The following is a 14,459-nucleotide window of genomic DNA, read 5'->3' on the forward strand; positions in this document are numbered from 1 at the left end:
CAAGTGTTGTCAGTACTACATCGACAGTTGACAATGACTCTGACTACTCCATCAAAGATAACAGTCGTGAAGTTGTCTTAGTGTTACCGATCCTACAGTGAATGTACCAGGAGAACATGACTCGCAAGTAGGCTAGAGACTACCGCCCTATATTGGAGTAATGTGTTTTCTTTATTCAAACATACTGAGCGAAATGTGGACATACCAAGTGTTGTAAGCACTACATCGACAGTTGACAATGACTCTGACTACTCCATCAAAGATAACAGTCGTGAAGTTGTCTTAGTGTTACCGATCCTACAGTGAATGTACCAGGAGAACATGACTCGCAAGTAGGCTAGAGACTACCGCCCTATATTGGAGTAATGTGTTTTCTTTATTCAAACATACCGAGCGAAATGTGGACATGTCAAGTGTTGTCAGCACTACATCGACAGTTGACAATGACTCTGACTACCCTATTGATGTAATAGTAATAAACTTATATTAACATTGGAAAACATAAACAAACAGACAAACAAATGTTTCGCATTTATAAGCATATTATGACAGTATGGCTCTTTATACATATAAAGAGCCATACTGTCATAATATGTACATAACTAGCTACTCGCCCCGGCTACGCTCGGGTGTACATGTATTATACATGTAAATCTTCCTCTTGAATCACTATCTATTAAAAAAACCGCTTAAAAATCCGTTGCGTAGTTTTAAAGATTTAAGCATACATAGGGACGGACAGACAGCGACAGCGACTTTGTTTTATACTATGTAATGACTATTAGAAATTTTTCTTCTGTGGTATTAAATAATTTTATACATATACCTACTTACGGCGTCTCCATATCTTTTTCTATTCCATCAAAGTTCACTGAAGAATGTTTCGCTGCTTTAAAAAAAATAGTCTACACCCGCCGTTAATATATTCGCCGACTGTACAGAACCGTATGTAACTTTCCGTTTTCTTCGGGGACACCAGGTCGACTCCTGGGGCGGGCAAAGACAATTGTTTACGAGTGTATTCAGAATAAAACAATGAAAACCTACGCTTTGTCACTATTTAATTAAATTTATTGATGACGTCGGTGGTCTAGCGGTCTAGCACACCGCTTTACGTCCGATGGTCGCCGGTTCGATTCCTCGCACGGCACCAACATTTGTATTCATGAGTATGATTGTTTGTATCGATCTGGGTGTTTTCTATATATGTATGTATTTAGGAAAAAAATGTAATATAATTTTAAAATATCGGACTTTTCTACAATATTGATGTGAACTCTAATATATGTAACACTTACTTTAAAATATTATGTATGTATTTATATACAAAAATATCTAAGTATTTATATCAGTTGTCTAGTACCCATAAAACAAGATCTGCTTAACTTGGGACTAGATGGCGCTGTGTGGGTTGTGCTGATCTTATTTAGTACAAGCTGCACCCGCGACTTCGTCCGCGTGTAATTTAACTTTATGTTTCTAAAATAAAAGTAGCCTAAGTTACTCCTTATTACATCAACTACCTGCAAATAAAGTCCCGTCACTATCGGTCCAGTCATTTCAAAGATTAACCGGACCAAACAGACCGACAGACAGACAGACAAAAATTGTAAAAAATGTTTTTTTGGTGTATGTACCGTATTTATATTCATATGCATGTAGTAAAAAACGGTTATTTCAATGTTACAAACAGACACTTCAATTTAATTTTTATGTACAGATATATATTTTTTGTTTAATTTATATGTATCTGTATATAGTAAAAAACCCGTATCTTCGTTTTTTTTAATGAGTAATGGTGGCTGCCTGACAACCAGCGCTGTATATGTGCACCTCATAGAGGTTGTACTTATATCAGCAACAGCTGAGGCAGCTCCTATTGCCAACTTCTATGTTATTATTTATTTCTTATTTCGTGTCTTATTGTAAATTCTATTATTTGTGTTATGTTGGCAATAAATCAATTATTCAAATTCAATTCAAAATATCTTCATTCATGTAGGTCTATTACAAACTCTTATGATATGTCAAATCTACCGTCAGTTCGGAATGATTTCGAGATGAGAAGAACTGACAAGAAACTCAGCTCGTATTTTTTTTTAATGTTGTACGTATTTACAATAATACTATTTCATTTAAATTCAAATTTGGGAGAATAGAGTGACCACCAGCATATGCTATATAAAAAAAATCAAAAATATCAAAAAATCTAATTAGTGTTCGCAACCTGAACAGACCAGTCCCCACAAGCAGCACCCGGTAACGAGTATGACGGATGAGCCAGCCATCATTGTACTCAACCATATTAGAGGGAGCACATCGACCCGGCCCACTACGCCGCCACAAGTTTGAACTTTATAGCGAGCATGACTGTTTCAAGTGACTCCACTACGTCAATTATATTATTTACAGCATCAACTGTACTAATCAGAGTTTTCACCCATTACAATATTTAATCTACATTATTTAAATTACAATTGTTAGGGTTCACATCGATATTGTCGAAAAATCTGATATTTTATATTAAAAGAAGGTAGTTTCATTATTACTCGGTATCGTTAAACTAGTTGCATATAACCCCCACTGATATCTTCTCTGTATAAAAGGGAGGGTTTTTGTAAGCCGCGGCAACCTTCCCACGGGCCCACCCGTTCCACCCCGACCACACTTTTACACACACACACGACACCGTCCTCGCCGGCGAAGACGACGACCTCAAACACACAATATCGCGCATTCAACCGGGCGCCTGCGCGCTCCCGGGCGCTCCACACCGCCGCCCCCGGGCGCCCCTCCGATCGATCCCCTGTCCAATTCAAACGGGGATCGAAATTACGACGGCCTGAGCCGAGGTTCGAACCCCTAGTGGTGCCCTCAGACTAAAGTCGTATCCGTCAGGCAGGAGTTAGCCTTCAGCCGCTCCATAAGTCCTTCCTTTGGTTTGGAGTGCCATCTGCACTCGCCCCATAACGTCCGGTGAAGCTGTAAAGGCCAGCTACGGCCAACAGCATTAGAGTAGTCCGAAAAAAAAAAAAAAAATAAAAAAGGCCGCGGCATTCGGTCTTTGAGCACAGGATGTGCTGGTTGTATTTTAAATGCTAAAGTGAATTGTTAGAGACACAGTTAAATTAATGTTATATAGTTGTTATTTTATTATAATACATACTTTTACTAGTACATAGAGTTGATATATCTTACACAATATGTCATTAATAAATTTAGAATAAGTTTCTTTAGTTAATTTTGAACTTTCGTGTTTAATATACATTATTTAAATTATTAACCGGGTCTTAACACGAATAATTTTATGGCAAATAAAGGTATTTACCTCTCTCGACGTTTCGACTAGGTTGCACTAGCCGTGGTCACGAGCTGACATGCCTTAGATACTCGAGAGAGGTAAATACCTTTCATTCATTCATTCATAATTTAAGAGCTACGCTCTTGTCGGTGGAGCTCTTGCCACTTACCGCGATCTTCCATCATGCTCTTTAATTCTTGATACGACACGACTCCCATTTTGTCCTCAATTTGTTTGATGTAGCTATTCCTTGGTCTTCCCCTCCCCCTCTTTCCTTCTATTTTCCCCTCAATAATAATTTTCATGAAATCATCGTGCCGTATCAAGTGCCCTAACATTTTTCCTCGTCTATTTTCTATGGTGTTCAATATTTGTCTTTTTTGTAAGCCGCGGCAACCTTCCCACGGGCCCACCCGTTCCACCCCGACCACAAAAAAAGACAAATACCTTTATTTGCCATAAAATTATTCGTGTTAAGACCCGGTTAATAATTTAAATAAAGTTTCTTTAGTGTTTATTACATTATCTATATAACTATCTATGTAAATTATCTATCTATCTATATGATATATTATCAGTGGCAGATTGCCGTCGTCAGTGCCGTGACCATAGAGACAATTTTATTTTTCATATTTTATTATTATTTCTTATGAATGTTAGTCTATAAGGTATTTATAATATGGGCCATGTAGCCTGAATTAAATAAAATAAATAAAATTATATCTATTGAAATATTCTATTTTATCTCCAAAAAGCAACGAAAGTCGCAGGTAACGCCTAGTTTTTAAAACATTACAACCCCTGTTTCACGGATCCGTTTAAAACGATTGATCAGTATTGAGTGCAAATTGATGTAGAGGTTTTTATTAAATTGGTGCCGTGTAACGCCGGGGGGAATAGTCATGCGCGTAATATTTTATATTATTGAATGCATTTAAATCTGAAATGCACATATAAATAAAATTGGAGTGTCTGTTTGTAATGTTGAAATAACCGTTTTTTACTACATGCATATGAATATAAATACGGTACATACACCAAAAATACCATTTTTTGCAATTTTTGTCTGTCTGTCTGTTTGTTTTGGCAAATCTCTGAAATGACTTAGGCTACTTTTATTTTAGAAAAAATGGCTAATAAAGTTTTTGCTTAAATTCATATATACATATATATATGTAATATATATGTTGGCTCTGTAAATAAATATACATTTATACAATAATGGTTGTCAATAAATATTTTTCTTTCGTTCCCAACAAACGTTATTTTGCCATATAAATTAATAACGTTATGAAAAATAGATAGTAGCCGATTCTCTATTGAATATTGAAGATCGAAGGCAAGAAACTCAATTGAATATTTCCTACTGAATATATGCATATTTGTACTTGTTTAAGAAACAGAAACAGAAACAGAAACAGAAACAGAAACAGAAACAGAAACAGAAACAGAAACAGAAACAGAAATAGAAATAGAAATAATCTTTATTCAAATAAACTCATTACAAGCACTTTTGAATAGTCATATTTTGATTCTACCACTCTATGTTTATGTATATTCGTATTTATTATTATTATTTCACTTATTTCTGATATGTACCCATATTATGTTAGTAAACAAATTATAAACAATGTTAGTAAATTACAATATTAAAATTAATTCATATATTTAAGTCTACGTCCACGTCTAGACGCCCTGGGTCCGCAGCAGTGCAGCGATATCCAGTGCCTCTGGAGTGGACAATCTGAAATATTGGATATTATGATGTTTAAGAGGATGTTTGCGTTGTTTTTTTATGTATTTTACTTTTGTGTTAGATTATACAATTTGTTATTTGAATTTTATTTAGTACCTAGTGTTGGACATTTTTTTTTTGCACCACTTAATAACTGATCTGACCTCATGCTCATCTTATCATCCTCCACTGGTGCCCCGCCAGCGTAAACCGTTAGCACAGGCGGGTGCACCATTACATTATGATACACTAAAATACAGGCTTGCCACACCCAGAATGTGTATAGAAATTACTTCTATATAGTATAGAAATTACTTGCCCACCCCATGTTGTGTATAGAAATTACAATGGAAAATTGTAATTTCTATACACAGCAATCCCCTATTTTATGCCCTTGGGGGTGGAATTTATCAAAATCCTTTCTTAGGGGATGCTTATGTCATAGTTGGTTTATGCATGCAAAGTCTCAGCCCGATCGGTTTAAAATTGACAAAGTTTCATACAAACTTTCATCCCCTATTTTATCCCCTTAGGGGTAGAATTAATTAAAATTCTTTCTTAGCGAATGCCTACGTCATAACATCGACCTGCATGCCAAATTTCAGCCCGATCCGTCCAGTGGTTTGGACTGTGCGTTGATAGATCACTATGTCAGTCACCTTTGAGTTATATATATTTAGATTAGATTTAGTCACTATTAGAGAAATGTGTTTAGTTTCTGTTGTTAGCTTGTTGTCCTGACAACAATGGCCACTCCCTTTAAATTAAGGCTTTCCGCAATTACATTAACTAATCACAACAGGCTTGCCACACCTCGAAAGGCATATACTTTATGTTGAATCCGAATTTATTCACCATTAGAGAAGATCGTAACGAATATTCATAACTACACACATGATAATTGTAGCGAAATTAAAAAAAATCATTACATAGTATAAAAAAAAGTCGCTGGCGCTGTCTGTCCGTCACTATCTATGCTTAAATCTTTTAAATTTAAAGGGACTGTTACTGTGGAACGTTAAGTGAACGCAACAGCCTTGCCACACCCAGGAAGGCGTATATTTTTATGTTGAATTAGAATTTAGTCACTATTAGAGACATGTGTTTGGTTTCTGTTGTTAGCTTGTTGTCAGGACAACAACGGCTCCTCCCTTTAAATTAAGGCTTTCCGCAATTACATTAACTAATCACAACAGGCTTGCCACACCTCGAAAGGCGTATACTTTATGTTGTACTAGCTTTTGTCCGCGGCTTCGCTCGCGTTAATTTATTCCCTTGATTCTCATGAAATTTTGTGAGCGTATTGAGTAGGTCTGTGAATCGGCCAACATCTATTTTTCATCCCCATAAATGTTAGGGGTACTTCGCTCCTTAATTTTTTTTTAGACAAAATTTTTAGTTTTTATATTTTTATGATACAACATACAAAAATACATACAATCCTAAATTTTCACCCTTCTATCATCAAGCCCTATTTTTTTATAGCGTTATTAATTTATATGGCAAAACAACGTTTGCCGGGACAGCTAGTATACATATATAATACATGTACACCCGTGCGAAGCCGGGGCGAGTAGCAAGTAACTAATATTATATAATTTATCGAAAAGAGACTTTATATTAGTTTTTTTTGTTATCTGTCTCTCTCATATATTGTATTTTGTTTTATGAAGTAGCTTCCGTGATCTGTTTGCTTACATCTTTTAAACTACATGTTGCGGGTGAATGTTAAGATGTTATTGGTCGAGACGATGTATATTACAGATGATGATAAACTGACAGTATGTACATAGAAATATTGATCTTATATACTAAATAACAATAGGAAAATGTAAGGTGGGGTGACACAGTTTAGATACAGCAGTGCTTAGGAGACAATATTGAATTTGTCTTACTAGACATTGTTATATGTGTATCGAATCAAACAACGTTTGGATGACAACTGATTTATTTAACTAATAGACCTACCTTCAAGTTCTACAATAATAGTTATATGTTAATGTACAACATACCCACTACATCTTCCCTCTACAATAATAAAGTTATATTCACTAGACATTATTTTTTTTTTATGTAAATTAGGAATACACTGTATACAATGTGGCTACAAATATTTATAAAACATACAAACTATTAACTATCCCATATTTTTATTAAAATCTTATTATTTTAAAATCAAATAGTTATTAAACATGTTTTAGAATCAACTGTAATCAATGAGCTGTAGTATAACTATAATATTAGACTAAGCATTGATGAAATAACAATATGTATGAATTTAATTAATTTGAATTGATGCATGCAACACATTATAATCAACACTTGCTTTCTTTTTTTTTTTTTTTTTTATTTATTATTATACGATAATATACTGTATGCACACAGATGAATCAGTATTCATAATTAGGGCTACCTAATATGTTGAAGGTATATATGTATGTATTATTACGCATCTTGTATATTTCTATTGACAAACAAATCGTTCGGGTGACCTTACTACGCGGCCGCTGCTCGTAGTTTTTACCTGTGCCTGAACACCCTGAGTATTGTCCTCCTGAGTTTTGGCCTCGTTGCCGTGTCCCGTTACGCGAAAGGATGAACTCGTTGATGGCACCGGCTCACTATCGTCCCAATCTAAATACTTACTATAATAATTATTCTCTTTACGATTTATTACGCAATCGCTTTTCGAATTAGGTAATTTTAAAATATCCGTACGGTTTCTACGGTACCTTCCACCATTTTCAGTTTCCAACCAGTATGAACGATTACCATGCTCTTGTTTTTTAACCTTGGCCTTTACCCATACATTTTTCTGCCTCATGCGTACCATTTCGTGGGGATACACTGGCACTAAATTTCGTGTACCACGGTCATAATACTTTTTGCCTTTTTTAATATTATTTAATCTATATTTAAAGTTATCATTATAAGAAACTGGATTGGATTCTAACAACTTATCGGTAGTAGGTAGCTTGGTTTTCAATCGGCGGTTCATTAATAACTGTGCTGGTGAATAAACCTCCCCTGTAATTGGTGTATTTCTAAAATTAAGTAACGCTAAATGCCAGTCTTCACCATTTTCGTGAGATTTAAGTAATAATGTTTTTATAGTTCGTACATTACGCTCTGCGAGACCATTTGACCTGGGATAAAGTGGCGAGCTAGTCACGTGATTGAATTCCCAAGACTTAGAAAAATTACAAAATTCTTGTGACGTAAATTGGGTGCCGTTATCAGTAACAAGTTTTTCCGGTATTCCAAAGCGACTAAAAATATCTTTCATGACATGTATAACCGATGAACTGAATAAGTTAGGTATCTGTGTAACTTCTAAAAATTTTGAGTAGTAATCTACGACTAACAAATAGTATTTATTTTTGAACTCGAATATATCGGCCGCCACGATTTCCCAGGGTAGGCGAGGAATAGGATGTGGCACCAGCGGCTCGCGAGGGTTGGCCGCGCGGTGCCGTTGGCAAGTCTGACAGTTAAGTACCGCACGTTCAATGGCGGCAGACATACCCGGCCACCATATGACTTCACGCGCTCTTCTCTGACATTTTTCTACACCTAAATGTCCCTCGTGTATCCGGGATAACATTTCATTACGCAACGAATCTGGTATAATAACCCTATCCCCTTTGAATAAAATACTATTAACTACATGTATTTCATTGTGAACATTCCAAAAAGGTTTTATTAAAGAAGTTACATCTCTTTTGTTAGATGGCCAACCTGTAAAATAATAATCCGAAACTTTATTTAAGACCACGTCCTTTATTGATTCCTCTTTAATTTTATTTAACATTATAGAACTCGCCTCAACATTTTCATATAACGTGTTAACATGTATCATCACTTCATCATACGTTTCATCGTCATCCCTACTTCGATCCGTTGCCGCGCGAGATAGTGTATCGGCTATATATAATAATCTACCTGGTTTATATTTTAATTGTACGGAATAACGTTGCAGTTTTAATAGCATTCGTTGAAGCCGGACCGGAGTTTCATTCAATTGTTTTTTCAAAATGGCCTCTAACGGTTTGTGGTCACTCTCGATTGTAACCTTATCGTGTCCGTAAACGTATTGGTGAAACCTAAGGCATCCGAAAACTACGGCCAGCATTTCTTTTTCAATCTGTGCCCATCTCGACTCAGCCGGTGTAAGTGTGCGCGCCGCGTATGCTACCGGCTGCCCCCCCTGCAGTAAGCATGCACCCAGCCCGCGCGAACTGGCATCCACTGATACAGTAACCGGTTCGTGCGGAGAATAATAACGTAATACAGGGGCGCTGCTAATTTTATCTTTTAATAATCTAAATGATTTTTCATGTACCTCAAGCCACTCGAAAAGTATATTCTTTTTTAATAATTCGCGCAATGGAGATGCAATGTCTGAATAATTAGGTATAAATCGGGACAAATAATTAGTTACGCCTAAAAACCGTTCTAGTTCCTTTCTGTCTATAGGTGTTGGAATATCCAGTATAGCTTTGACCCTATTATTGTCTGGTTGCATCCCACTAGCACTAAAAATATGACCTAAAAACGTTACTTGTTTTGAACCAAATAAACATTTTTCTTTATTAAATTTTACACCGTTTTCTTTAGCCCTACGAATTACCTCCCTTAATCGTGAGTCATGTTCCTCACGAGTTTTACCCCATATTAATAGGTCGTCTATGTAAACTTCGACACCCTCAATTTTAAATATTTTATACATTTCATTATGGAATATTTCCGGAGCTGAATTAATACCAAACGGCATTCTTAAAAATCTATACCTTCCGAACGGCGTGCTAAACGTACAAAGCTTAGAACTACAATCATCCAATTTTTGCATCCAAAAGCCCTTCTTAGCATCACATTTAGAGAAATACTTAGCTCCAGACAGATTACTAGCAATTTCGTCCAGTGTAGGCAGCAGAAATTGACTTCGTTTAATAGCTCTATTTAAATTCCTAGGATCCAAACATACACGTAATGACTTATCAGGCTTCTCTACTACTACAATATTCGATACCCAGTCGGTTGGGCCCTCTTCTTTAATTATTATATTTTGTTTTACCATGTTATCAAGTTCCTGTTTTAATCTAGGACGCAACTTAATAGGAATTTTACGGGTGGCATTTACCACGGGCGGTACGGTTTCGTCGATAACGATTTTACAAACAGACGGCAAACAACCCATACCTTGAAAGACTGACTCATCAATGTACATACCGTTTACAGATAATTCATTAGACCGCAATATTAATTCTAAACATACACACGCCCTTAAACTTAATAAATTATTGCAGTTAACTTCTAACACATAAATTCTTTCTTTACAACTACGTTGTTTATATTGTATCATAGCATCGAAGTAACCAATCACGGGCAATTTATTTTTGCTTATTTCTCTTAATACTGTGGCACACTTACTAAGTTGACATTCCTTAAATCCTGCATTATTATAAGAAAATAAAGACATGACAGACGCATCGGCGCCACTATCTAATTTAAAGTATAAGTTTACACCATTCACTATAACATTTTCATACCACGACTCGTACTGTTTACACAAAGTGTCTATACTAATATTATACAATAACAACTCATTATTATCTTTGTACTCAGGGGTGTCAGTTACTTCTGTCACTTCATGTGTAAATTTTATTTTACAACATTTCGCGAAATGACCGATTTTATCACAACGATAACATCTCATTGAAAAAGCCGGACAGCGATCACTAACCTTGTGCAGTAAATTACATTTAGTACATACAGGTGAACCTGTATACCGGCCGCGGCCAGCCGCTCCGTTGTCACCGCTGCGCCACTGCGGTTGTAGTCCAAACGCGCGCCTCCCCGACGTAGCCAGCCTCCCATCACCGCCGCGAGTCCTGACATTAGCACCTGGGTTATACCACTGGCGTTGTGCTGAAGTAGTCCTCGTTTGCCTCGTCATCTGCTCCACACTGATGTTCGGTTGTCGACTGCAACACGCCGCTGCCTGTTCTGTAGCACGTTCCGCTGCACGACACCACTGTATTGCCTCATCCAAGGACATTGATGATTTTGCCAACAGTTTTTCTCTCATTTGGGCATCTTTAATTCCACGTATCAACTGAGTTAATATTAAACTGTTTTTTAATAATCCAAACTCACAATTCTTGCTTTTTATTTTTAAGGCACCAATAAATTTATCAAAATTATCTTCAGCTTGATATGTTTCGAAAAATATGTGCCGTTCGTAATTAACATTTTTCTTTGGGTCGCAGTGTTCACAAAACGTAATGCATAATTTTTCATAATCAAATTCAATATCCGGTATATCTAGTTCTTCAAAAATTTCTCTTCCATATTTTCCAATAACATGCATGAAAAGTGCACACTTCTCCTTTGACGAAGCTGATTCTTTTCCAGAAGCAATTAAGAAACAATCGAATGCCATTTTCCATTCACGCCAATTGGTCGCCATATTCCCGTCTTGTTGCATCGGTGCCGGTTGTTGTATCGCCGTAAATACGCTATCATCGCGCCTTGAACTCATCTTTTCACTTGTCATTATTCACACAAGATGACCATAAGCAAAACAATATTAATATTTTTTAACTTTACTAAAATTAGTTTTCACACCTGACACCATGTTATATGTGTATCGAATCAAACAACGTTTGGATGACAACTGATTTATTTAACTAATAGACCTACCTTCAAGTTCTACAATAATAGTTATATGTTAATGTACAACATACCCACTACAGACATTATTAAATGCAATTATTATTTTATGTATCTAGGTGACTGTGTCCCATACTACGCAACGGATTTTAATGCAGTTTTTAATCGAGTGATTCAAGAGGAAGGTTTATATGTATAATACATGTACGACCGGGCGAAGCCGGGGTGGGTATCTAGTTACTATCTGTATTGTTGTTTCAATTATGTTTATATTGTATTTTATTAATTATTAATGTAACACATTAAGTAACTAAGATGGAGTGTATGAGATGAGGGCACAGAGTAATGTAATGTTTAGACACTGGCACAGATTAGCTACTATGTCCAGTTCATAGTTCTATTGTGTATTAATTTTTTTTTAATTAAAAACATTAATGTTACAGACTCTTATGATATGTCAAATCTACCGTCTGTTTGGAATGATTTAGAGATCAGAAGAACTGACAAGAAACCGTGACCGCGGAGCGGAAGACGCAGCGTGGGAAGGCCTCCAGCAAGGTGGACCGACGATCTGGTCAAGATCGCTTGAAGGCATGATGCAACGCAGGACCGATCGTCGTGAAGTTCTCTGGGGGAGGCCTATATCCAGCAGTGGACGTCTTCCGGGCTGCGATGATGATGATAACTGTAAAGTTTCATCAAAATCCGTTCAGTCGTTTTTGCCTGAAAGAGTAACAAACATACTTACAAACTTTCGTGTTTATAATATTTTTAAGATAATTGGAATGGTACATCTGATGGTAAGTGGCAACCGTCGCCTATATACATGAACAGCGCTACGGATATCACGTTATCATGTGACACCCGTGATACTACTCATGCGTTGCCATTCTAGAGTACCTTTTTTTTTTTTTATACTACTATGGTGGCAAACAAGCATACGGCCCATCTGATGGTAAATGGTTACCGTAGCCTATGGACGCATGAAGCACCAGGGGTGTCACGTGCGCGTTGCCGACCCTTAAGAAACCTTAATATACCCTTCTTGAAAAACCCCATGCTGTAGTCTCGTGAGAAAACCTCGGCAGGTAGTTCATTCCACAATATAAGTGTACGCGGGAGGAAGCTCCTCTGAAACCGCACTGTCCGAGACCACTTAGGTTCCAGCGTGTGGGGATGAATTCCCTGTCGATGGCGAGCGGTGCGATGGTGACCTACTAAGATGTCACGCCTCTTACCCTGTAATTTCACTGCCTAATCTGCACCCTACAACCGAAACAGATTACAAAGCAAGCTGCTTATCGGCTGAAATATTTAGGTGAGACTGAGGTACACACGCAGACGAGTTTTTACAATTTAGTTCTGATAAATCTTTATTAACAAGGATATTTTGACAGTTATTTTAGCGGCAAACTAAGTTTTTTTTACTTTTTATTGACTTGGATACTTGCCTATTTGAGCAGCAACCTTAAACAAATATTGACATAGTAGAAGTGATTCTTTCCTCTTATAAATATAGATAGGTACTTAACTTGAGGTACCAGACCGTATTATTAGTAAGTACTTACTTGAATAACTTGCTTTAACAAATTAGAACTGTGCATAGTTCAATAGTTCACGATTGGATGGAGAATGAATGAATTTATACAGAGTAATAAAATTTGTATTAGCGGTTATGTGCACAGATTAATAAAATAAGAAATTAAAAATATATTATACTATTTTCTAATGAAAAGATTGATAATTTAATTATTTATTTTTGAAGCAAATTAAATGTTATAAATGTCATTTATTTCTGCAACAATCTAAATGACTTCAAGTTCGTAGTTCTTCTGCGAACTAGTTTTTCGTTCGTAAAAGAACTATGAACTTTCTCTCGACTCTCGACTCGACAGATAAAAGCAGTAGGCCGGTAAACTTCTAGGATATATCATATATAGTTTCTTGCCTAGTAATACATTCTAGTTTTTTTAGCAAGATGTTTTTAGTTTCAAACTAATGAACTGAAGAGCGAAAGATCTGTGAACTAGTTGGCGTGGATCGTCTTTAGGATCGCTGTACCGAACTACTTCGTTAGTTAACTACACGAGACTATCGATTCTAAACTTGTTTGCTAAATAGCGGGTTAAAATTCCGCGTTAAATCAAATATTTGCTTTTAATAGGTATTCTTCATTTTAGTTGATTTGATGTACCTACCGAATAATTGACAATTGAAGCACAGGTTCAAGTCCCGAGTGGTACATGTTCTGTTCTATTATGTATGTATATTTTATTATTATCTTATTTATTTGTTTTATTGATTACTAAAACTGGTACAAAACGTGGACTTAATATGTATATAAAAAAATATTGTACCTAACGTTGTTTGTCCATGGAATCATATACAACCGAACTGACTGATGCAATTTTATATGTATACTCGGTAGGTCTGAGAATAGGTTCTTTATTTTTTATACCCCTAAGTGATAAGGGTGGCCCACACAAAAAAAGTCGTTATTTTTTTGCCGAATCATAAAATCACGACGGCCTATCATTATTACATAGTACAAAACAAAGTTACTGTCGCTAACTGTCCGTCCTTATGTATGCTTAAATCTTTAAAACTACGCAACGGATTTTGAAGCAGTTTCTTTTAATAGATAGAGAGATTCAAGAGGAAGGTCTGTATGTATAATACATGTACACCCGGGTGAAGCCGGGGCGAGTAGTTAGTGCTGTATATGTGACATTTTCAATACCACACAGTGCT

At 36.3% G+C, this 14,459-nt stretch overlaps 1 protein-coding gene across 1 annotated transcript; it reads right to left on the reverse strand.

Moving 5' to 3' along the window:
* Positions 1 to 4,961: 4,961 nt before the first annotated feature.
* Positions 4,962 to 11,592, reverse strand: LOC131855420 (uncharacterized protein K02A2.6-like). Its single transcript, XM_059206695.1, has 2 exons — positions 7,561 to 11,592; positions 4,962 to 5,045 (listed from the first exon to the last, which is right to left on the reverse strand). Exons 1-2 carry the CDS (start codon positions 11,590 to 11,592, stop codon positions 4,962 to 4,964), a joined length of 4,116 nt encoding a protein of 1,371 aa, XP_059062678.1.
* Positions 11,593 to 14,459: the final 2,867 nt, after the last annotated feature.

This window comes from Achroia grisella, unplaced genomic scaffold (genome assembly GCF_030625045.1).
Source record: "Achroia grisella isolate CSIRO2021 unplaced genomic scaffold, CSIRO_AGI_Agris_v1 utg14084, whole genome shotgun sequence".
Classification (NCBI taxonomy): Eukaryota; Metazoa; Arthropoda; class Insecta; order Lepidoptera; family Pyralidae; genus Achroia; species Achroia grisella.

Excerpts from the sequence above, each read along its gene's own strand:
- LOC131855420 (XM_059206695.1), bottom strand. The coding sequence starts at position 11,592 with ATGACAAGTGAAAAGATGAGTTCAAGGCGCGATGATAGCGTATTTACG. Across the intron at positions 5,046-7,560 it reads CTCAGGGTGTTCAGGCACAG|ATTGTCCACTCCAGAGGCAC; the intron begins GTAAAAACTACG and ends CCAATATTTCAG.